Source organism: Helicoverpa zea, chromosome 16 (assembly GCF_022581195.2).
Source record: "Helicoverpa zea isolate HzStark_Cry1AcR chromosome 16, ilHelZeax1.1, whole genome shotgun sequence".
In the NCBI taxonomy this organism is placed as follows: Eukaryota; Metazoa; Arthropoda; class Insecta; order Lepidoptera; family Noctuidae; genus Helicoverpa; species Helicoverpa zea.
Genome location: NC_061467.1, coordinates 1,434,468 through 1,460,855, shown reverse-complemented (window position 1 = coordinate 1,460,855; position 26,388 = coordinate 1,434,468). Strand labels below are relative to the sequence as shown.

General features: G+C 36.6%; 1 protein-coding gene across 1 annotated transcript; it reads right to left on the bottom strand.

The window, feature by feature from the left end:
* Positions 1-63: 63 nt before the first annotated feature.
* Positions 64-21,696, bottom strand: LOC124637476 (mucin-5AC-like). The gene is made up of 7 exons (XM_047173985.1): positions 21,667-21,696; positions 21,011-21,293; positions 4,529-4,768; positions 3,889-4,131; positions 2,371-3,621; positions 1,805-2,104; positions 64-1,015 (listed from the first exon to the last, which is right to left on the bottom strand). The coding sequence occupies exons 1-7, from the start codon at positions 21,694-21,696 to the stop codon at positions 822-824; spliced, it is 2,541 nt and encodes an 846-aa protein (XP_047029941.1). The 3' UTR covers positions 64-821.
* Positions 21,697-26,388: the final 4,692 nt, after the last annotated feature.

Below are 26,388 nucleotides of genomic sequence, written 5' to 3'. Positions count from 1 at the left end.
TTTTTGGTTTTATTTAAACCTTAACTGCAATGTAATTTAAGGAGTAGTGGTAAAACAAAAAAATTGTTACAATATTTTTTATTGTCTCAATAATCTTATATCTAAATTGTAAAATAATTAAGGCACATTCTGAAATGTATGTAAAACCTCGACAGTTGTCGGGGTCTCTCTCTGCCTTACACACTTCTATACGAACTTAACCTACGAGTATATTATTGGCAGTGTTCGTACGAATTCGATACAAAAGTACCACGATTTGACTTAGAATTATAATTACAAGGAGCACTGCAAAAAGACTGAAAATTATCCTAATTTAAAGTCATATTTCATCATGACAAAATTTTGTTAGTCAATGACAAAATATTGCAATGACCAATGACATTGTCGTACCAGAGACAAAACTTTGTCATGAATAATGACAAAATATTGTCAGACCACTTGGATCGTGCCTTCGCTTGTATTCACTCCTTTTTCACTAATATATTTTATTTATTCATAAATTTTAATTTACGTTTGTTCAGTCAACGATACAGGATAGGTAATATCACAAGATTTTTTACAAAATTTTGATAATATAAGAATTATAAATATTAAAATAAACATACAATAATAATAATTTTAAAGACTGAAATAATAAGTATAACTGAGAAATTAATTTAAATACCGTACATTAAGATGTTATAAATCGCGATAATTAATATTTACAACTTTTTGTTAAATCTTCAAGATATTTTTCCAACAATAATTTTACATAATTCCCAAACAATTTTTCCTACTATTTTGAATTACAACCCCAATTTTTTTTATTCCAATATATATTTTCAAATGTCTTTCTCATCGCATCCAAGTCCTGCCGACCAGTTACAAATGCCTCCGACAGGATCGAAGCTAAGACCCTTAGGACAGATGTACTCCCATCCGAGGAGTGAGCCGTTGTCTATGCGAGCGCAGGAGATGAACTTCTTGCAGGATTTCGGATGGGGGAAGTTGCCGATGTCTAGGCACTCGATGTGGCCTGCGAAAATAAATGAACAGGTAAGTTAAGCAGTTAGTAGAACAAAATGAGAATGAGAAGTGGTCTAGCTATCACTGGCTGGGGCCCGATTCTCCTAATTTTACTTAAGCAACATACGATTCACGTTCGACTCGATTTGACTGATATCCAATCCCGACTCGATTACGATTGAAACGTATGTGGCATTCCGCTATTTTTTCTTTGAAATAAACGTTTTTATCCTTTTCTGTCATTCAATAATGAATCATTTTGTCTGCAAATGGTTTACGATTGCAAAATGATTGTACAGCAAACTACCGTATTGACCAAAATCACCAAAATAGCAGACCAATCGCACACCAATCAAATGTCAATCGAATACGATTGGTCTTTTATTAGTATCAGAATGCCTGATATGGTTAAAACTGCTATTGCGATCATATTGCGATTCGATTTCTATTCGATTTTGACATTATTAACTTAGGAGAATCGGGCCCCAGGATTATGAAGTCATAGGGTAAAAACAATGGATATGGTCCGACAGGAAATATGTAGTAGCCTTAGCCAGGTAGAAAGACGGCTCAATTGGCTCATTTCATGTTATTTCGTAACTATATCATTAGTTGTGTTTTAAGTAGCTTGGATAAAAAAATTATAGGTTTTGAGATTCATCTACCTATTTCTTCTTTACATTCTACTTAAAGATACTCAACAATATCTTCCAGAAATGGAAATGTTTTATTTATTCTATATACCTTTAGACTTCATTTATTTATATTATTACGTGAATGACTTTGATTAGCAACTCACCATCATCATGCATCACGATCTTAGTTCCCTCCACGTACTTCACAGCTACTTTCTCATCACTATCATCATAGTAGTCATAGTTGGCTATCGGCCGGTACGTCTTCTTGGGCGCCTTGGGAATCTTCTCGAAGGGTTTCTTGGAACGCCTCGGTATGACCGTGGTGGAAGAGGGAGGTTCTGTGGGTCGGAGGGTGGTGGAAATCTTGCGTTGGATCTTCTTTCTGATCACTTTGCGGGGTGTAACTGTTGGGGGGGTCGGTGTTACGGGAGTCGTGATCGGTGATAGGTACTGGTATTCTTCTGTGGGAGATAAGGTTTTGTTAGAAGCGTTTTGACTTTTGTTTAAGTGTCGATTTTAGATCCAAAAGTCTATATTATACCCATATATCTCATCTTTAGTGGACTGGTATAGATTTGGGCTTTCAGAGGGAACAATCGAAGTATGTAGGTATGTACCTACTTACTACAAATTTTTCAGTTCTACATTTTAAGTTTTGTAAGTAGGTACAAGATATCAAAAAGTTGTACAAAAGTAAAAAAAAAAAAATACGGAAGTTGTTCCTTACCATCATAAGTCTTAGTGACCGGCGATTCCAGGAGGTATTCCCTGGTGAAGTATGAAGGCTCTGAACTGGATCCAGAGTACCCAACAGTAGAGTACCCAGTGTTCTCCACCGGCACAGGGATCAGCTTCTCAGTCCTGTACCTTGGAGTTGAAGACCTTGAAGTGAACCCTGTAGGAGCAATACTCGTTGAAGCAAGACTGTACCTAGACCGGTTCCTTGAAAACTGGGTCGTAGCTGTCGACTTAGGTACGAATGTACTTGAGATTCTTGGAGAATTCTCAGTTGGAGTATCAGCGAAAGTCGTCCTTTCGAAATATCTGGTTGGCGTAGCTGGAGCTAAAGTTGTTGAGATCTTAGGACCAGTCAATTCTGTCGGTGTTTCATAAGAGTTCAGTGTTGTCCGAACATACTCTTGGTTTATCGTGTTCTGGTAGTCTGATGTCGGGAATTTTGGCACGTAAGTTGGTGATGTCTTGGACACGAATTCTGTTGACGTTTCTGGGAACGTGTTACCAGTTGTTCGGATGTATTCTTGTGGTACCGTGTTAGTTGGGAAGTTGGTCGCAGTAGCCTTTGGTAGATAAGTCGAGATCTTAGAATCAAAGTCGCTTCGTGTATCGTAAGCATCTCCTAAAGTTGTTCTAATGAACTCTTGGTTCGTGGCTGTGTTAGCGAAGTTAGTTGTAGGTGATCTTGGACTGAAACTTGATGGGGTTACTTTAGTATTATCAAATTCTGATGTGAAAGTATAATCGTTGGGATTCGTACGAATGAAGTCCAGGTTAGCTGTATTCGCTGTGTTTACAGTATTAGGGTAGGTAGTCGATTTCGGTACATTATAAGTAGTGGTAGAAATCTTCGGAGCGTCAAACGCTGTATTGTAGGGCTCGTCTGATGTTGTTTGAGCGTAATCAGTCTTGTATATCGCTGTTGAAGTTGTGGGTGACTTCGGGGCTTCGAAGTCGGTCACTACTTTAGTGGAATCGAAGTCGGTAGGGTTTCTGTAGACTGTTGTCTGGTCGAAGCTTCCCGCGGTGTTCTTGTAGATGGGTGTGCTCTGGTAGTCGTCATAGGTAGGTGTCCGACTGATGTCGGTATATTCGTTGTACTCTCGGCTCGTGTATTTGTATTCTACGGTGGTTTGGGTCTTTCTTGTGGGTTTGACGTCTTCCTCGAAGTCGGGTATGCTCGGTATTGGTGCTGTGATTAGTTGGTGTGCGGCTATTGCTAAAGCCGTTTCTGGGCTGATTTCTGGAAGAGAAACAGGATTTGTTTCTTCTGTTATAATACCGTAGATATTTTTTAAAGTCCTTTAGTAGTGTAACGTTAGTTTAAGTATAAGGAAATAATTCGGTAAAGAATAACTTAGTTGCTTGGCGATGTATTTAGTCACGTGCGAATATATAATGTAGAGTTCTAGAATTTGTATTTAAATTATGTTTAAATCAGCATGGCACGAATATCTATCACCATTCCTAGTTCTTCCAAGACATTTATTTTTACTGCACTACAACTTACCTTCAACCGTAGTCTTCGCCTCTGTCGTGGTCTCCTCCTGACTCTTCAGCTTCAGCAGATCATTCAACTGTATCTGCTTAATAGTCGCGCTGTATTTCTTACTTTGTCTCTTGTTCTCTTCCTCGTTGGTGGCTGAAGGGTTCTGGTCCTTCACGTCTTCTTTAAGGTTGACTAGGGGCCGCCTCTGGACTTTGTTGGTCCGTTTTGGAGCTTTAGGTTCAAGAGTTGGGTCTTCAATCGCATCTGTTATTTGAAGAATAATGAATATTAGTATACCTACTGGCTGTCCCTCGCGGTCCCGTGTCCAGGACTACTTTCAGCACCCGGTTAAAAAGTCTATGTACCTACTTTTTTAGGCTAGACTATCCATAGAAAGTCGGAAATATAGACAGACAGTTAGGTACTTTCGCATTTATTAGGTTAGATTCTAACTCTAAATAAAACTGTTTAAGTTCTCTACGTTATACTTATACCTAATAGTATCGTAAGAAAAAAATGATGTAATTCTAAGAAAATAAATGAGAATCTTAAAACAGTGTTCTAGTAACTTCTGCCTCGTACGTTTCTTGACATTCTGTCAGAACATAGTAACTTGCTTTATCAATTTTTACCCGACTGCCTAGATGGGCCGACTCCTTACCTGTATCTCCAATATCCTGAATATCCTGTAGCGACTCTTCATCTTCATACGCATTAGTGACAGCCTGTGGTGCTGCAGTAATAGTAGTAGGCTCTTCAGTAGTGGTACTAGTGGTTGTGGAGCTGGTGGTAGATCCGACGCGACGGCGACTGGCGACGCGGAACGGACGCCGCGTGGCGAGGGAGGATGCTAGAGCTGATGAAGCTGATGCGGATGATGGAGCGGCTGTTGATGTTGTCACTGTGGAGGTGATGTGATTTTGAGTTTGTGTTAACATTTGCGTAAGAAACAAAAATAAAATAAAACAATAGAATATGTGGGATAAAATGTATTTTAATGATATAAACACATATCTTCTTCCCTTTGTAAATCCCCATATGTATATACTATTATGTGTTCATTCCCTATATACCCACCTAAATGTACTACCCTTATGTAGTAGGTACCCCAATGTACTCCCTGATGTGCACCCCACTTCTATGTACTCCCTTATTTACTTCCTCTTAATACTCACTTCTGTACTACCCCTAAGTTCTTTCAGCCATATCGGATGGATTTAAGCACAAACTTTTTTCAGGGCTTAATCCACCCCTGCATCAAACACACAATAGTACCACAATTTCAAGCTCTACTAAGCCCAATTCATATTCAACGTCATACACAAATGATGCATACAGGATTCGGTTTACAAAACAAACTATTTGTACCAAGGTCTTAGACCGCAGTCAGGTCACCATTGTTCGGGAGCAGACCGTGAAATAGCCGGACGTGCCGGACGGACGCTCCGGACAAACCTTACAATGTATCGTTTGAATTAAAACTAGGTAGTGTGCTTGTTTTTTGTTTATTTTTGATCTTATCAGTCCCGTTGCCTGAGGGGGTTGAGACCTATAACGATTACCTGCAGGGTTTGCGCCGACGATTTTGGGGTTGGCTTCGAGTCTAACCAGATGCATTTTAGAGCTTTTTTTAAACATGGCGGGACTGTCCATCTTATCTCCTTAATCGTGGTTATATTTTGGACTAGCTTCTGCCCGCGACTTCGTACGCGGATCCTGTCCCTTATGCCAGCGACTACGGGGTCAGCAAAATCAAAGATCTGAATCGTCTGATATTGAATTTAAGGGCCCGTTGGCTTGAAAACAACGGAATACGCATAGCCATTAGAAACGTTCCATATATTTAATTTTTGTACTTCAACGGCAAAAGCACAGCAGACTAAACAAAACGCCAAGAACTGAACCGCAATAGACGTGACCATAGCGATAAATAAAAGTAGTGATTCTAATTAGTCCGCATTTAAGTTGTGTGTGGCAAAAATATTACACGTATTATTACGTAAAAAAACATTAAATGTTACTGAGATGACAAAGTCGTGATGACTTAGTGGAAGTCGTGGTAGTTTAGTGGGTAGAGAACCAATCTCTCAAGTATGAGCGTGCGTCTTTGATTCCAGATCTGGCAAGTACCTGCCAATGCAACTTTTCTAAGTTCGTATGTACTTTCTACGTATATTTTGGATACCAATGACCGTTATTTGGAGGGGATGTTAAACTGTGGGTTGTCATTGAACATTCTTGGCAGTCGTTATGAATAGTCAGAAGCCAGTAAGTCTAACCAGTTTTACCAAGGGGTGTTGGGTTGAGCGGTTAACCGGGTTGTGGAGGTCAGATAGGCAGTCGCTCCTTGTAAAACACTGGTACTCAGTTGCATCGTGACTGGAAGTCGACCCTAACATAATTGGGACAAAGGCTCTTGAGATAATAACGACAATAATAATGAGATATAAGCTCCGCAGGACATCTGAGGCTGATGACGGGGAGTAGCGACCCCGCGGGGCATATATACTGAGTTCTCCAGGGAGAGTATACTGTCCCCCATCTCCGGCCGGTCGGAGCGAACCATGACGGGGGTAGGTCTCAACCCTCTGGCTTGGCTTGACCGTCAGACTGACAGAGTGGAGTCGCTAGAGCAGGGTTAGTAGCCCTGCTCGGAGGATAGGTGCCTCGTGGTAAGTGACCCACAGGGAGCGCGTAATCTGCGTTTAAAATCCGCCGAGGTATCCTCACACTTCTTGTTGCCCTCTTGTTGCTATTCAGTGACTGATTCCCGGGGGCCCAGTAAGTGAGCTGGCGAGTCCACCTGCCATTTTTACATGTATCTAATACATTGTCATCGGCAGGTGCCATAGTTCCCGTAGTTTCCCCATTCCTAGTCCAATAGCATCCCATCACAATAGGCCCAAGTAGTATTCATTCACAGTTAGCAATGGTATAACACAGAACCGGGGATTGTTTTTTCTTTTTAACGACGCCCACCGGGGATTGTCCTTGGGTTCATTTCTATAGTGTATAAAGGGATAATCGTCGGTTTTGTGTCACCATTTCATTAAAGTTGTCTCAAAAGGACTTCAGCGTGTTGGCTTCGGCCCCACGTTTTCCTCCCGAAAATTCGGAACTCTGCAGTCCCGAGGTCTGGAAGAGACATACAAAATAATAATGAGATATATATAACGCAACAAATTCGGAGAGTGACTCGTGACAGAGGGGCTCGTGACGCCACGTCTAGGTATGTAATTTGTACTAAGCAGTGACTTAACACAAAATTCAAGCGTGTTATATCTTCCTTATTATTTGTTAGTGAGAAGGAGAAAAAAAATACGTGTCCATTATTTTAGGGTTATCTAAAAGACGGACTTTTTTGATTCACCATACCTATTTCATAACATTCATTTCTATACATTTCAAGTGTAGTATTGCTCTTGAAGTTCCACATCAGGTGTTCCAGATCTTCGATGTTTATACGTCAATAGAGAGTGCTTATCAGATTGAACCACTTTTGCTAAACGTTATACCTCTATATGCTATAGTCTTACTGGGCCCCTGGAGTTCCACATCAGGTGTTTTAGATCTTCAATTTGTATAAGTCAATAGAAAGTGCTTATCAAATTGAACAACTTTTGCTAAAACGTCATACCTGTATATGGTACAGAAAAACTGGGCTCTTGGGGTTCCACATCAGGTGTTCCAGATCTTAAAATTTATTATCTCAGCTGAAAATGCTCATCAAATGAAACAATTTTTGCCACGGCACCATATTTGTATCTCTTATAGTTTTATTGGTCTGTTGGAGTTCTGCATCAGGTCTTCAAGTTTCGAAGATAAATTATAGCCTATATGTTGACCAGGCCTAATACTGATACAACAAAGAAAAAATCATTGAAATCCGTTCAGTAGTTCGGAAGATTAGCGTGTACAAACAAACAGACATACAGACATACAGACAAACAGACATTTTTTTTTTTTGGATTTGTGCTCCATTACTGTTTCTAAACCCCACCCAATTATTATTTTTTTAATATATTCAATGTACAGACACAGTTTTTTTACAGATTTATTATATGTATAGATATTGTAAGGAGGAATACATAGTTGAAAATAATAGCCTACATATTGCATTCTAGCAGTAACAAATTGACTCCAATATCTCAATTTGGACCCGATTAAAACGAGACATCTCACCATTCAACTAATAAGTGTCGTGACTGATTATAAAACGAGAAATTAAGACCAGATCATTCGTAATAGCCTGATACACATACTCAATGACGTAAGGTTCGAGACGAGTTCTCGAGGCATTGATTAATTCGCTCCAATTTCTCAGCATTTCGTCATCTGATCTATCGAGATGATCGCTATATATGAAAGTCGGCGTGTTAATTGAGAAAGCTGTGAGATATAAATGCAGTTATTCTGCAACTTGTGATGGCTGCAACTTGCAACCTGGGTTATCGATTACAAAGTCACACAAGTCCGCATTTGGAGATCAATAACGATATTTCAATATCGTTGATATGATTTGAAATGAAGTCTCTTTTAGTTTTAGTCAAACTTAATTAATTAAGGTTTTACCGAACTATTGTAATGACAGTCAGACAGACAAAGCATTGAATAGGTCGCTGACCTCAACTCAAAGAAGTCAATCAGTCAAGTCAAATGATTGAAAAGCGCACTTAAAAGAGAATAGGTACAGAAGAAAGCACACCATTTTACTTCAATCAGTCAAACTTCAAGAGATTTTTAACCTTATCACAATAGTGGAAGGCGGTTAATGTCGGATTGGTAAAATTTGACCGATTCGGGTAGGTTGACCTGCTGTCTGTATCTAAATAATAATAAAGACAAAATATTCCTCTAACAAGAATGTCAAACCTACACATAAATGTTATGTCGTTATCATCAAATCCTAATATTATAAATGTGAAAGTCTGTCTGTCTGTCTTTTCTTCACGCTTAAACTACTGAACTGATTTGTGTGAAATCTGGTACAGACATAGTTTGGAACTTGAGAAAGGACATAAGATAGTTTTTATTACAAAAAATCCGGACATGTAGCGCCATCATGACCAATAGTCAAACCAAATATCTGCCGGAAGTCACTGTTCCACGCGAACGAAGTCGCGGGCAAAAGCTAATGGTAAAATAATTATTAACAAGAAGCATATAGCTGCCTACTGTATAATTATGAAGGTATATTGTACGGTAGTTAGTGATGACACGCTACTGTATTTTCGTACGTAGCTATAGTTCGGCCATTCAGAGAATGCGTTCCTGACACGTCGCGATTGAACTGACGACGTAACTTTGCAATGGCGTTGCAGTTACGATAAAAATATTTTTGCTGGTTGTTTACCGTTTTAACAATTGAGGAGCATTAAAACAACATTATTATATCAATAATCAATGAATGTTATTACGTCGTCAGTTCAATCGCGACGTGTCAGGAACGCATTCTCTGAATGGCCGAACTATAATTGTAGGTTGTATCTGTATGGCTATTGAGAAATGGTTATACAAAGATGAATGTCTTTTGTAAGCTTTTATATAGAGATAAGGTTAAGGTTCATAACAAGTTTAAGGCTTGGGTTTATTAACTTGTACCTACTTGTAACTTGGTGAGCTTGAAGTTAGCGTATAATCTGCGTATAAATATTTTTTTGTTACTAAAGAGGTATGCAGCTTAATTGCTAAACCTATTGTAATTTTCTATGGCTCTTATAAAAAAGGTTTACTGCATAAAATTGAACAACTAAGTAACTACTGAATTTAAATAATTTCAGGGAATTCTAAATCTATCTATAGAATCGAAAGTCTAATAATCAGTAGTTTAACTAACTATGAAAGCGTAACAAACGGACAATTGATTTTGTTTCTATTTCAATCCTAAGAAATTGATTATTCTAGCGTTACATTGTCACTTTGGTGCTGAATACCTATTCTTTTTCATTCTGTTATGTAAATTATTATATATTTATTATTATATAATTGAGTAATTTTTTTTAATGGTAATGATTCATCGGTAGATTTTTGGTGAAGGTAGGTTAATCAGAGTTTTATTTTCAATCAAATGTTTTCAATTAATAACCAGCCACTGAAAACTGAACGATAGAAGAAAACTGAACTGAACAGATCTGCACGTGTGTGTGTGAAATGAAGATATAACACATAGGTACTTACGCACTCTAAAAACAGATAAATGGCAAAAATGAAAGTAACACTAATTTGAAGCTGGCCCAAATGACCGCCTTTGTTGCTATAAAGCGCAAAGCAATTTAAGTCAATCGTGTAATCGTGCGTCAGTTTCGAGTGAGTACATACAATTATGCAGTTTATTACCTCATATCTTTTAATTGGAGCTCCATTTATCCTTGTATGGGAAAAATATTTTTTTTTTATTTAAGTGTATAGTATTTATTTGGTAATATCAATATTGATTAAGTCTGTAAAATGTATTTTGATGACTGGTTTACAAATTTCAGTGCTTAAAATCGAATTGCAACGCAAATTAAATGTTTCATCGGCTGAAATAGAAGCAGGTTTATTAATTTTAAAAGAATGAAATTGTGTTACGTAAATTGGGTGCTGATTTTATGCAGCAAAATTAATACTGATTGACTTTCATTTTTTGCAGAGATCAGCTGTTACAATTTCTCAAACGTTCTGCGTTTTTCTTTTTCTATATTTGTTTACTTAATTCAAAAGGAACATTTTGCAACATATTGTGATGCTTCTAACTTAATGGTTACCGCAGAGCGTTGATCACTTATTCATTTCTTATTTACCAAAGCCTAAATAAGACGAATAGAGAGCCTATGTAAATACTACTTTAATGAACGTGCTAAGTTTCACAGCTGTTGACTGTTAACAGCTAGACGCGTTTCCACACGCTGAACAAAACACCATGAAATGATCGTGGCTCAACCAGAGCGTGGGAACTATAAGGGTTCGTGCACATTCAATAGAAAAGTTGCGTTTTTATGATAATCACCGCATTTTTACTGTCAAGTTGGCACTTAAATATGATATTAGTTGCATAGTTACTACGCAAAAATGGTAGTTATTGCTATTGAATTGGTTTGGACGTTAATTTGTTTTTAGTGAATTCAGATTGTCATATTAGGTAGGTAAGTATATGAGAAGAACGTTTACTGACGAAGGAATACAGAAGGGACTTGTTTGACAGAGATACCGGGGATTACAAAAAAGATTAAAAAGAAATATTTAAGCTTATTACATACAGAACTTACAGAAGTAAGCTTGTTACATACAGAACTTACCTATAGAAGCAATTGGGTGCTACCTATTCAGAAACCGATACATATACATAGAAAACCGATAATAAAGGGTACATTATGAAGAATGAATAATTCAATAAAGAAGCAGAAAGCTCACGGTTAACTACCAAATAACAATCCAATTAATCAAGTAGTTACACACGATTTTCGCGTAAAATTCTTATGTACAAATGTATATAATTATGAGGGCTGAGGTGCAATCGCTCTAGTTTCTCACGCCTATTCGAGACTATGGGACGATTGCGTGACATACAGACATACAGGCTCAAGCCCAACCTTGTGTACATGACAGACAATTTGTTATGTTGTAAGTGTAAGAATATGATAATTATTGTAAAACACTTTGGTGTAATTTAAACTCTGCCAAATTGTAGTAAAGTCATTTGAAAACTAAATTAGTAATATTAATAAGAGGATTTTTTTTTCTTGTTTGGGAGTACCCTAAAAGCCTCGAAACTACCGAACCGATTTGTTTGAAAAATTACTTTACTATTTCATAGGCTATGTGAATATTATTCTGGCACGGAAAGAAGTTCCCTCGGGACACGGGTGAAACCGCAGAACAGCTAGTTACCAGTAAGAAAATAATGCATAGGTATGGGTAAACCGACTATTTTATTAGAGTACGTACGGAAACAAGTCCCCTCGGGACGCGGGCTCAACCGCGAGAAACATCTAGTTAACAATAAGAAAATAATGCACTGATCAAAAGGCAGGTAAAGAAGTAAGATTATAACGCCAAGAAAAAACTGCAACCTCTCTATTTTTTCGCTACCGTAAACTGTTGACAAAGTGTGCAGATCAGGATCGCTCCATCAGCCGCAACGCCAGCTAATCTATTCGACGCTCGACCAGAGCTATGATTTCTATCACTTTCGCCATAATTCTCCTCGTATCATTCTTTAATATCTTGCTCCGACGTTCTCGCAATTCGTTTTACCGTAAAACCCGTGTGCATTTGTGCTACAATTTTTTTTGTAGAGTTTCTTGGAAGATAACGCCACATAGCACATATATTATTTTCTTCATGAAAACTTACGTCTTTTACATTTATGAGGTTTTCTCTTTAAGGTGAATAGGTAGTTGATGATGAATTCACCAATAACGAATTGTTAACTATAAGTTTTAAAAGTACTTAATCAAATATGAACGTAAATTGGCAATTTAAATGTGAGTATTTTGTTACGCTTTTATATCAAAATGTACCAGATGTGAGAGCAAATGAATATCCTGAAAACGTGGCTGGTACTCCAGAAAATGCTTGTAACTATAAAGATTTGCAACCACAAAAAGAATCTTAGCTTGACTGAACTTGTAGTAGGTAGTTATTTAAATAGTCTAGTATGCGTTTATTAAACAGATTATCCAAACCACATTTATTTACAACCAATAAAATCCCTAGACTAAATAACTGAGCGCAGATATTTCTTAGCACCTGTCACATTACTTATCAGTTATTACGTGTCGACAAGGAAAGTGAGTTGCTATCGCCACCGGTCCACCGGTCACACTCGAGCGCTCGCTTTCACCTCATCTCTGTGATGATAATTGCTATTGTTATTGTTATTGATAGTAAACTTGCAAACTGTTTACGTATTGAGGTTGTATAACACGAAGTGTCTTCTGTCTATTTAGTTTAGGAGACGTTTTATGCAGATTTTTATTTAAATTTTTTGTATATAATTTTTTGCGAGATTTGAAACGGGTGACTTTCGAATTTTGATGCGGTGTTGAATTTTGTTGGTAGGTACTTTCAATTTGAGTATCGATTTTGAACGGTAATTTTTTGGTGAAGATTAGATTGTAGAAGTTGCTTCCGTGGGTGCTGTTTTAACAGACACAAACCTTATTTGTAGTAGACTGATCAGTCCTAATTTTGATTAAATGGATTTTTTCACCACTAATTTTGTTATAATAACAAATACATAATAGAAATGGTTTCCATTTTCCTTAATTCTACCTCCTTTTAGTTTCATCATCATCTTCCTAGTCTTTTCCCAAATATGTTTTCGGCTTCCAGTCTAACCGGATACAGCTAGGTACCAGTGTTTTACTAGGAGCGACTGACTCTCTGACCTCCACAATCCAGTTACCCGGGCAACCCAATACCCCTTTTTAAGATTGGTTGTCAGAATTTCTAGCTTCTGACTACCCGTAACGACTTGATACGTAATGAGCTACCTTCTGTCAATGAGAACAAAAAACAATACAATTCCAATTAAATTAAAGCAAACGCATCAATCAAACGACAATCAATCAACGATTAACCGCTGAAACAAGCAAAAACACCAGAGACAGAACAAATGAACATCTTAATCATTCACTCTGTTACGCAATATATTTCCGTATAGATCAGTCGCGAATAGGAAGAAATGTTAATTGCTGCGAGCACGCAACACTTGATATGATGAGTCTGCTCGTTGCAACAGCGAGCGTTTATATTGAAGCAACTGTTGCTTCATGTGACAAAATTGCTGGTTCCGACACTTGCCTGTTCAGGGTCAATAAAGTAAGATTGAGTGTAGGTAAGCGTTTTAGTAACGGCTAGTCACATTTTTATCCCGGTACGGGTAGAAGTTTCCAAGGAAAACTGTTTGAAATTGGCTACTATCGATTAAGAACACTGTTAAGATGCTGTAGCTAGACGAATCTTAATTTTGCGAAGTTTAAAGTAAAAGTTAGTCATCGACATTTCGCCGAAACATAGTTTAAATTATACCCGTGACATTTAATTTAAGGAAAATGCTAGTTTTACCGTAGACCAACCAAAACAATTTTCTCCTTGTACGCCTAATGTTGCATGATCAAATATACAAAATAGAATTGTTTCATCGAGTTTTTAGCAAGCTATCGACAAGTGTGTCTGTAGATCATTTCCATACACACAGTCAAGGCTTCGTGAATACCATGACACCATTTCATGAGAGGTGTCAGGATCACTGTCGTGTAGACTGCAAATCAGCTTACTACCTGATAATTAATTATGATCTTTATCAATGTTGTCTTGTAATGACGTGATGGCAGACTTCCGCAAACGATAATATTTTATGAAGTCTACTAGCTTCCGTCAGCGGTTTCATTTGCGTCCCGTGGGAACTATTCCACGCAAACGGCCAAAAAGTTAGCTTATTGGCTTTCTTGATAAATGGGATATCTATCACTGAAAGATTTTTTCAAATCGGCGCAATTGTGACTGAGATTAGCGAGTTCAAACAAATTCTTCAGCTTTATAATTACTAGTATAGATTATTTAGATCAATGTCGTAAATGCGATTTGGAAGAAAATATGCAAGTTTACTGAATACATGTTCTAGATTTTAAATATACATACATAAGTTATTTGAAATATCAATGTATAAAGGAAATAGCAAATAAACAAATTAAATGGTGTACAAACATGAATATTTGATCTTCAAATTTGAAAATGCGATACAATTCTGCACTGGAATTATCAACATTTTACCCAATACAAAACATAAACAAATAAACCTGCTTTTCAACAAACAGTAGTAAAAGCCAAAAGCCGATAATGAATTTGACCCTGCAACGGACTTGCTAAATTCATCGCTTATTTCAAATCAAGCTATTTCGGGAGGCGAACAAATCATTTCGACCTGGTCAAGTTAGCGGGCAGATGTTAACCGTTCATGGTCAGATTGTTGCTTCATTATAGATGCAAAAATGCAACTGCTTTGCTTAACTAGCTATCTTTATTTGAATGTACGAGGTTGAAAAGAAAATAATGTTCGTCAATGACTGTCGTCTCTCGTTAAATGTTTTGAAAGAAAACTAAGCTTAACCGCTTACTTAGGTACCTACTATTTTGGGAATTTAACTAAGGCAATTTAGCTTTAACAATGAGTGAAAGACTGCTTAGTAATGTCTTCTTTTCTTAAACAAAGAGAGAAAGAGAAGATCTTTAAGGAAAGTCGTTGAGCTTGTCTGAAGTTATTTGGAAGGCTGTGCTATGTTTTTTTTTTTTGGAGTTTTCTACGTCGGAGCTACTATTATTTTAAAACCAACAATTATATTATAATTGAGGTATTCTGAGCTACTAAATTTTATTGATTGTTCATTATTCTTTAAGTCATTTTTACACATCCATTTAGGCAGTTTGTTTACAATCCTTAAGCACCACTAAGGAGAAAGTTCTGGGTCAACACTCAGTGCCGGCTAATAAGGCCTTACATAACGAGGGTCCATTGTTGCGCTGGAAAGTGTGATGGGAACCTTAGATGACATCAGGTTATGTATTTAAGCTTATTGTTTTTTGACTTGACACGCCACGTGGGTGACGAAAGATTAGTAAGTTACGTCAGAAATTCCGCTATTTTTTGTGTGCAACTTAGAATATTTGACTGTTAGAATTTGTAGTTTGGTCATCGTATCGTATATTTTGATTGTTCGATGGGCTTTTCGTGGTAAGATGGTTATCGATAGTTTTCTACGTACAGGGGTGAAATTAAAAAAATGGTAGCGACTGTAACAGTAACTATTATAGTAATCTGTGCTGTAACGTCGAGATTCCTCATTCGAGTACAAGTTTGCTCATCACCAAATGAAATCATGAATGAATAAATTATACGTACTTATTCTTATTACAGTGCTTTCAGACTGGTGAAATAATTATGGAAAAAATTCTGCTAAGAAAATTCAATTGACAAGGAAACGGCTTGCTAATGGGAGCATAAACTGTTATTTTATGCAAAGAGAAAACTAATGGCAGGAAACTCGCAGATTTGAATTAAGATATAAAGAGGACACGCACGTTTTATAGTCGTATTAAATTGCAGATTGCAGTTGGTGCATCTTTAGAGTACTCACACTGCAAACTTTTAGTCGGCCGATAGTTTGTTTGAGCTCATAACTCAGTATGAAGATGACTGGTAGTAAGCTCATTACAAAGATCTGGTGTTTGTGTCTGTATTGAAAACTTTGATTGGAGTCAATGACCATCATCTCCCGAGCCTTTTCCCAACTATGCTGGGTTCGGCTTCTAGTCTAACCGGATGCAGCTGAGTACCAGTGTTTTAAAAGGAGCGACTGCCTATCTGAACTCAACCCAGTTACCCGGGCAACCCAATACTCCTTGGCTAGACTGATGTCGGGACTACTCGTTACGACTGCCAAATATGTTTAATGCCGGCAGGGACCTAGAGTTTATCGATTTAGATTGGAATAAAGATCTTCAGTGAAAAAAAAATTGCCAACCGTCGGGTCAACTGTCGGTCGGCTGTTGAGTCTAAGAGCCCTGCCCCACTAGGACGCCAATGGCGACGTCGCCGGCTACGTATCCAAGCAGTTAGTATTGAAATGAATGGAACCTCACTCACTTGGCGACGGTTTGGCAACGTCGCCAAATTGGAAGCGTGGCCACGAGCTACAGTTCCCTACGTGGCTACTGGCTACTCTGGTAGCTTGGCGACGTTGCCACGGTTGCCAATATAATGTACACAGTAAAGTGCAATGCCCTCACTCAGTCGCCACTTTGGTCGCCAGTCAGCGTGCGATTTCTTCAGCGACTGTCGAGACGCCATGGCCACTCGACTTGGCGACCTTTGGATGCCATAGGTAGCCAGACTTGCGCCGCTGGCGACGTGGCCATGGCGTCCTAGTGAGGTAGGGCTCTAAAAGGTACTCTTAAAGTCTTATTAAATTGCAGATTGCAACTGATGCATCTTTAAGTGATGACCGGGTAGATGTTTACGACTTACTGAATATTGAAATAGCTTCATCTCAGTATAGTTATAGTGGCTTGTTAGACTTTGCGGTTAGTTAATGATATTCTTAATGGTAGTTTGATGGTGTACTAATAGCAACTGCAATAAGATGGTAAATTATGATGGTAGCGACATTTAGTCACGCCATTTTTGAAGGTTTAAATCGTCCTTAAACTGTATATTGTCTTTGAAATAATGCCAGGTCCTGTATCTCTCTTTTCAAAACAGTATTGGGGTAGATTTACGATTTAAATACTAGTGTTTTACACGGAGCCATTGCTTAGGTACCCCTCTTTAACCCAGTTATGTACCTGTGCAACTCGACACACTTTTCTCAATCCTGGCTTCTTACAACTATATTAAAGATACACAAATAGTCATCTATCCATCCATGGTATATGGTATTGTAAAAGTAACACTTTTCCATATAACAAGATTGATCATCGCACTTTTTACAGACCATTCACAAATCATTTACACCAACAATTTACCCATGATTGACAGCATTACCACTTACAGAAGAATTTTCCCTCACACATCCAGTAAGTTTCGTAGATTTCAGTCGCGTGATCTTGGACCAGTATCGTTTAGTTACGCGCTACCGGTGTGCTAGATAATGTAGTAGAGTGTTCAACTAATTTGAATGGAAATTGATATTGAACTGTATTTGAAGCAGTTATATTAAGAAGGTGGTTATTTTTAACGGCGGCCTATTCAGTTCGAAATATAGGACAATTTTTTTATAGAGAAAGACATGAGTTTTGACTCAAATTGTAGGGCTTTTAAAATGAATCAGACTTTTAAACTGCAACTTTCTTGCCCAATTGACCGTGGGTCAAGTCCGAAATGTCCTTATTATTTGGTAGTTTTAATACAGTAGCTTTTTTTTAACCGGGCAAATAAGTCAGTAAGAAAGAAGATATGAGACTGAAGATTTAAAATACGTAGATTAGATTTTTACGCAACTCTGAAACACACAGGTGTTGTTGAAACAGTTAATTGCACCTTCCTAGCCTTGAAAGCAGCATCTTCGAACCTATAAAAGTATTTTAAATTTTTCCAAGAACTATCCGTCATTCGCGGATCTAGTAGAGCTAAACACATACTTATAGCCTGGTATTTCCAACATTGTTCCTAATAAATATGCAAAACAGCATATTTCTGACATCATGTTGCTCCAGTTTATACCTATAGTAAAATTATAATATAGTATTTTCTTATGTCTGTGGAACGTCCGACCTCCGTGGAGGTCTGGTCGCCACTGGCAGCCTAGCAGAGAGGACAACGTCCCCGGAATGTCTAGGTCGTACTCTAGGCAGGTTTGTTGTTTTAATTTATTTTACTTCTTAGGAATCTTGACTTGAATGGCTGTTTACAACGAAGCTGCGCATTTCTATAGATCTGTTTACAGGCTTTGATTCATTTGTTTTAACGGCCTTATTCTGGAATGTTGTTCTAAAGAATAAATTTTCTATTTATGAAAACTTTTTGGCTCTTTCCTCAACACAAAGTTGAGGTTGCTAAGATGTTTCCTTTATACATTGTTTACATTTCTGATTCAGAGATTTTTTTTTGTAACGAGTTGTTCTTTAAATAAGCCTTAGGTAAGTAATTGATCCCAGAATCTGATTTATGCTCGGTTATTTTATCTGTTAGTTAATATCTTAAGTGTCCCACCACGACCGTGTTTATTTAAAGAAATTAATGGTGTTAAAGAAACATATCCAACACCTATAGTTTCCCTAAAAGGTCCGTGATGGGTTGACCTCACAAGTTATTTATTTATCCTTATACCTAACTCTTTATTTAGTAATCTGACTCTTATTGCGCTTTATTTGTGGTCGGTGATGTCACCTGTTTATTTTGAATACCGACTATAAAAAGATTTTCTTTGACTCTTGCAATTTAAAAATCAAGGTCTTCGATTTTAATACTTATAGTGTTTAGAACAGAATAAGGCTCTTAAATGGGCAGTGGTTATAAACAAAAAATAACTAGTAGGTAGGTAAATGTATGTTACGTACATATGACGAAATTTCTAGAATCTAATGGTTTTTAACATTGAGGTCGTGAACTTTTCAAGCCAACATGTACAGGTGAATGAATTTCATTCATGACTTTTTGCTATCGAGTAAACTTTCAGACATCAAACGTGTACACTGTTTGATCGTCTACTTTCTCTTAAAGTAAAAGAGGTACATAAACGATAATGATGTCTCTAATTTACTCTCCCCTTAACTTACATTATGTACGTTTCATCTGAATTTCATATAAAATTTTACAGTTTAATTCCATCAAAGATTTTGTGGTAGGAATTGCTTTATATTGATAAGGCCTCTTATTGTACCTTCTCATTCACATTTGTTTGTCGTAATGGTGTAATATAAAGAATATTGTATTCTATGATCCTGGTTCATTAAGTTTTCTTTGAAGTCTTAGGTAGGCCTAACGAGACATGACTTTCATCTTCGCAGTGGAACTAGTAAAAGCGTTCGATTTCTCCCACAGTTAAGGTCGCATCGTGTGGCCGTTTATGTAAGAGGTCAGAGGTGAGAGAGAGAGGTGTAATCCGGAGTAATAGTTACTGTTACTGCTATATTGAAATGTATATTATGTAGTTTATAGGAAAGTTATGGAGATTGTTGCAAATTATCTATATACCAGTAATTCTTCTGTTTCTCTTGGGAGACCTACATTCAGCACTGGGTGGCAATTGGCTATGATGATGATGATACCAGTAGCCAGCCGGATTACAGAATTTTCAGCACAACGGCCGACAAAAAACTTTGTGAAAAGGACGTTAGGCTAGGTACCATTTGTGGGTAATAATATCATATGACTTCTTCAAGTGTGGGTGCGGTGAGAGGGAGTGTCAGGCTCTTATTGACTAAAACCCACCATGTTCCTTCTGGAGCCCTTTAACTACCGGTATGTTTTAAAATAATCTTAACGCCTTTTTCATCAGCTCAAGCAAGTTCGGTCGAGGAAGTATTACAAAAACAATCAATGTATTTATCAGTACATGATCAATTGTAATCTGATCGAATATAAATATGTATGGCTGCTGAAATGCCGACACACCTAGCAAATCAAACATGTCATTGTTATGACAATGTGGGCGTTACTCAAGTACAATGCCTATTAAATGTTAGTAAATAGGTAGGTACCTGTGTGTGATCATTTTGGTTAAATACAGTCTACTTTTTGGGCTAGAGACTTCCTTGAGAGAAGTCTTCCAAATAAATTGAATTACACAATTTATTTGGAATTAGATTTAATTGAAAGATCTTGCTATTTAATCAATTAGATATTGATACCTTAGATATTTATAGAATGATACATAGATAGATGGTATTTGAAAAAGAACAGCACCCTTAGGAACCATAGAGTAATTTTGTCAGATTACAAATAAAACACCAGAAAACATAATGTAGAATAAATAAGTAATAGGTCATAAACTCTAAACCTAAGTACCTCTAGTAGAGGTAGTATTTTTTGAAAAGATTGAATCTTATCTTTTTTTATTCGTGAATTCGTGATAGTTTTTCTGATCCTAACAACACGATTCTGCTAGCTACCTACATACTTAGAAAACCGCTATATTTACCACTTATTCCCACATTCGTAAACCATGGTTCACGTCTTCCCTTCTAAAGGTTTATAGTAAGTACCTGCCTACTTGCTATCATTACACCATAGAGTCGTGACGATAGTAAACGCAGCGACCTTCGACTTCCACGCTATGAGTAAGGGCTTCCAAGGAAAAGTTCCGATTGTTTTATTTTATAGAATTACGTGTTACCTACAGTGTTAGGTGATTAGTCAGTTAACTGTTTTACTAAGTAGGTAAGTAGGAACCAACATGTTGTAATTAACTAGATCGGCATTAGTGAAAATTTTAAGGTGCAAATGATAAATGTCCGTCGGTGATTAATCCCGCTCTGTAAATTAGCCCTAATGGAACCCTTAATAAACATTAGAAAGTAAATGTCAATGTCAATATACTTTGTAGATAAACCTGCAGTCTGCTACACCGCAAGTTTCCCTTCAGCTTTCCATGGAAACTGTGATAGAGCAACACAAAATAAACACAAATAGCTTACTAGCTTAGAGTAAAACCGGACTCACCATTTGCCCCCCCAGGCCGTGCTCGAACAAACTTGCGCGTCGGTCGCTCACTACGCCGCGCGCCGCCGTTCAAAGATGGCCGTCGCGAAGCATTTTCAACCTCATTTTTCGCAGTCGCACCTTTTTTCTCAAGTTCGGCTTCTTTTCGCGATTTGAATTTGGAGTTCCCGCGTCTAGTGAACTTGTTTGTGGTGGTTTCTAGTTTATCTGTGGAGGATTCCGTCTCCGTTGTGTCTGGTGGCGCGGTCGCTTTTGTGCGCCGAAGGAAATTGCGCCTTGCAGCCTGTGGGAAAAATAAACGGTTAGTAAAGTTTTATTTTGCTTTATAAAGATGTTTTCTTATAGTATATTGAGTTGTATCTTGTGTTTGACCTGACTGGAATGTCGTTTATTACTAAATGGGCTAACTATATACAACTAGCTGTGTGATACTCGGCTTTGTTTGTGTATTTATAAGGTCGTCACAATATCCTTAAGTTATCAAAATGTGAATATTACGCAAAATACTAGCTTGAACTTTGGATTGCGCAATATTTTCACAAGTGAAGGCTTTTATAAATTGTTTACACTATCTTACACGAAAGTTAGAGGTATTTCATGCCTATTAATCGCAGCTATATATTAATGTAGCTACATTCCTATGGGTAAATAATTACGGATATAAAATAAACAAAATGTAGAGACATTTTAGCCACTTTGACATAAATAACAAAATAAATACTTAAAGCTATATTTACATACATTTTCCTAAAGTTAACTGTTACACAATTTAATAGTTGCTTACAAAATAGTTTTTATTCGAAAACAGTCACGGTTTGTCTATGGGTTGTTAAAATGTAATGGCGCGAATTACACCGAAGGTTTTTGATTGCGGTTTTCGGATTATTTCCACTTATACAAGTTGTGATATCAAAGTACATAACTACGTGGTTTGCGGTCAAAAATAACTGAAACGTAAATATAGTGACCCACATTCGTTCTTGTATTATTTGCGTTTTATTGGTTTAAATTGTAGTCTGTCATATCCGGATCCGGCATTTTATGTTTATTGTAATGAAAAGTTATAGTTTTGTTGTCAGCTTTTAGTTGTAAATAAAATAATTATATAGGCACATTGTATCACAAATATATATATGTACAGGATATTCATGTACTTATTTTAAAGTGTCAATGATTTTATGTAGTTTTTGTTTTGTTAAAATCTCCATTGTATATTATTTCCGTGTATATTTTCACATAGTTTTTTTCGTTTGATGACTTCCAATCGGAGTTTAGATATTTGTGTTTAACTTAGGTAAATAAAAGCGCATATTTTCTAAAACTACAGAAAATGTGAACTAAAAAATAAATATCTACATACCTAGGAGAAATATCGTAAACTGGTTTCTTAATTTACACCGATCACGTTTTTATGTAAAATAACTATCATTTAAAATTCGTATGTGTTATGTAATTTTTTTTTTTAACACGACGTAGGGCAGATGAGGTTGTCAAGTAAGGTTTTATTGATTTCGATATGGAAAATTCCATGGGTTTTTATTGGAGGAAAATAACTAAGCTTTAGTCACAATACAACGTTTGTATTTTCGTTTTCCTGGTTTCAGAAAAGATATTTTGATAGTAATTAAAAATTATAAAAACTAAACCTAAAGGTGGAATAGAGTCAAGTTTTTAAAACTTTCGGTGGGTTATTTTAGCATAATTTGTGAAACAAAATAAAATATAGGGACGTATCTATATCTACAGGAAAGACGTCGAATTTTAGAAGATTGGCTAGATAAAGTTTTTTCCAAGAGGTGAAAACCAGTCAAAAACTAGTTTGGATAAAAAATTGATTACGTAAAGAATTTCTATCTCATTTACATTTAAATTTTATGTCCATGCCTTCATAATGTTATGTATTCTATTTTATGGTTTCCAGTTTTGTAGTTTTACGTTCTTTCTTTTTGTACCTATGTATATTTAATTAAAACTTATTCTAGTTATTTCTGTCGTCTTTTGAGATTTATAGAGTTTTCTGGGACTTAAGTTGTTTTTTTTTATAATTGAAGTTATATTTATTAAAGTTTTATATAATCGTAAGCGATTAACATTGTACCTAATAGGTAGATATGAAGTCTTACAATATTTTCAATCAAGTCATCGTGAAAGTTTACAAAAATGCAAAGAAAGTTAAAAAAACATTACATAAAAGTTACACAACTGTCCATTATCTAAAAGAAGGTAACTGAAAAGAAACCGCAACTCGCCTACGCTGTTTACTTAATAATAATAAAAAAACATTGTTTAACGAGAGAGCGTCTACATTATAGTTCGGCCATTCAGAGAATGCGTTCCTGACACGTCGCGATTGAACTGACGACGTAACTTTGCAATGGCGTTGCAGTTACGATAAAAATATTTTTGCTGGTTGTTTACCGTTTTAACAATTGAGGAGCATTAAAACAACATTATTATATCAATAATCAATGAATGTAGTTACGTCGTCAGTTCAATCGCGACGTGTCAGGAACGCATTCTCTGAATGGCCGAACTATAATTCATAAAACCAATTAGGCCGTTGTACGCGAGACACAATTGATTTTCTGTTGTTTTATAATTAGCGACATACAAACAGTTAATCTGAGATCTTATATTAATATTAATTAAACATATTCGGTCATTATCAGGGTTTTCTGTCTCCTCTATGGTCGGTTGGCGCGCAAACTGAGCGTGACTTACTCTACGTTTGTGATGAGCGGAGCGGAAAATCTGTCATTGTTTATTTTTTTAAATTTCGATTGCTACACGCTAAGCTGGCTGGAAATCATTTTTATTGAGTTTGCTTGACGTTGGAATGCGTCGTTGACGCCTTGTGTAACGTACCTAATTTTTTTGTCAAGAGATTTATATACTTGGTTGCGACTTGTTATATCGTGTTTTACGATACAATAAATAATTTTTATTTATTTCTGTACATAAAAGTTGAAGATTAATTCTAATTATTATTGATTCTCACACTTCACAGGTGTTTAATCTTAAGCCTGTATGACAGTGAAGGTTGTATGTAAATGTACAAGCTCTTTACCGACCCACTTCTACGTAACATAGCACAAAGCTTTGGCATACTTAATGAGGATTAGGACTGATTTCACTACTACATAGTACGTAGAAAACTGTCAGATAAATAGACTGTTGGAATGATGTATTTTAGTACGTATTTATCGAAAACTAGCCGTTTTCCCACGGTTTCAACCGCGTCCCAAGGGGACTGCTGTCCGTACAGGGATAAGATATAGCCTATGTTACTTGAGGAGAGTGTAGCTTTCCAACAGTGAAAGAATTATCCAAATCGGTTCCGTAGTATCGGAGCCTTCAGGATGCAAAAAACGAAAGTTTCCTCTTTATTTGTTGGAATTGCTATAGGACCTTTCAATTGATCGCAGTCTTCAGTTGTTAAGGTACCATTCTCTATTCAATGTACTCGTAGATACTAGTTACTTCTAAGACAGCATTCCTAAGTTACAATATAACAATCCGTAACTAAATCATCATCAGGAAAACCAACTATGGTCTGACCGTTTTCGTGAAGTTGACAGTTGCTGTCAGTCCGTACAAACAACGGTATTTTCCATTGAACACTGACAGCTGTCAACTGGACCGAAAAACGGAATAGGTGTAGTTGTTGATCCGATCAAGCGTCACAATTATGTGACATGCAATACCAGTCCTGATGCCTGATTCATATCTACACAACAATTTATCGCAAGGTTGTTCGTCATTGGCACTCCCGATTTCATTAACATTATCTTAATGACTCATTTCGTATAAATGCAGTTTGCACCACGTGGTGGGGCTGACTTATTATTACAATGTACTCTGCTGAATTTTTCAACTCGTGTTGCTTTTGCTGTTTTGTACAGTCAGAGACATACACATTAATACGGTCAAGGTACTTTATTTGCAACATTAAAAACTATATAGTTATGTAGGAAATTCTTTCTTTTGATGCAGGTCCAAATAAACTGTAACAATGCTGTACTGGACTACTTCTGTATGATTCTTTCGCCTAGCATAAAATTATTTTACCAGTCCTCTGATTTTCCTGCAATATTATTTTCAATCCTGTACCCATTAAATGATGTACGTGTCGGTTCAAAAAAACCGCAACTCATTTCAGAATTGCTTCTTTATCTAATCTTGTAGCTTCTAAACTAATGGAAAAGCTATCAAAGCACCAACTGAATGAAACACCCTTTTTATTCCACTATAAAGTTTTTGCAATTTCAGAATCATTACACACACGTTGTTTCAACAACACAAGAACTTTAATCGCGGTAATTATGTGACATATATTTAAATACAAAAAAATGATTCATGAGGTCGTATGTTGCAAAAAATCGCTCATTACGCTAATGTGGTACTTACCTTATAATGTGACAAAGTAATTAACTGCGGATTTCAATACCTGATCTATCCTTAGTTCTGGTTAGAGATTGACATCAACTTCACATAAATTATTTCTTTTTTATCCTAACTCTCCAATAACGGGCCTGCTGGAAGTAATTTCTTATGGCATACCTAATAAGCTGTACATTTGTAAAAAATTTCTTCTGTCTGTGTTCTGTGTACATAGCAAAACAAGGCATGGATCGATTATTAAAATCCGCATTAAAGACGCGTGCGTATGGCGCGAAATTAAATCGCGTAGGCCATGTTGAATATTTTAATAATGTTTTTATAAATAAAACTGGTCGTATTTATGTGGATTAAGGTTTTATTTGTTACTTTGCATATTTTGTAGGATTTTCCTTATTAGGTCCGTGTCTTTTTGAATCTATAATGTATTTTTAATCTCGTTTCGTATCACGTGAGTTTGAAGTTTAGTCTTTGATTGTAATGTTGGGGTGTCCTTTTTAAATTAGGGCGAATGAAATCTTTATTCCGGGGCCTTTTCCAAAGACCTCTTCAAAGTATACTTTTCTTATTCATTTTACTATCTTGCAGTTACATTGATTTACCACTATATCCATAGATATTTCATTCAAGTTAGGTACTTTAAATCTACGTCATAGAATCTCAAAGCCAGCTACACAACATCCATTCAAATAATGACTACCAAAAATTTCGACATAACCAAATTGAGATTTAACTAACTACATAATTCATATATTCACAAACTAACAATATCAATTTAAATGGTTGTAGGCGTCAGGTGGGTTATATTCTTACATTCGTAACAAGTGATGTTGGCTCAAGGTGATCAACTGCTGATCATCGTACCACAGATTATAAAATACTTCTTGTAATTGCGCTCGTACTGCCCTTGGAATTTATAAGAAGATTTTAATATATTCCAGTTTTGTATATCACTTCTTATAATATACAGAGTTGTGAGC

Coding starts and splice junctions, on each gene's coding strand:
- LOC124637476 (XM_047173985.1), bottom strand. CDS start 21,696: ATGTCTCTACATTTTGTTTATTTTATATCC. Junction 4,132..4,528: donor TCAGGATATTGGAGATACAG/GTAAGGAGTCGG, acceptor TTCAAATAACAG/ATGCGATTGAAGACCCAACT. Junction 2,105..2,370: donor GGTCACTAAGACTTATGATG/GTAAGGAACAAC, acceptor TATCTCCCACAG/AAGAATACCAGTACCTATCA.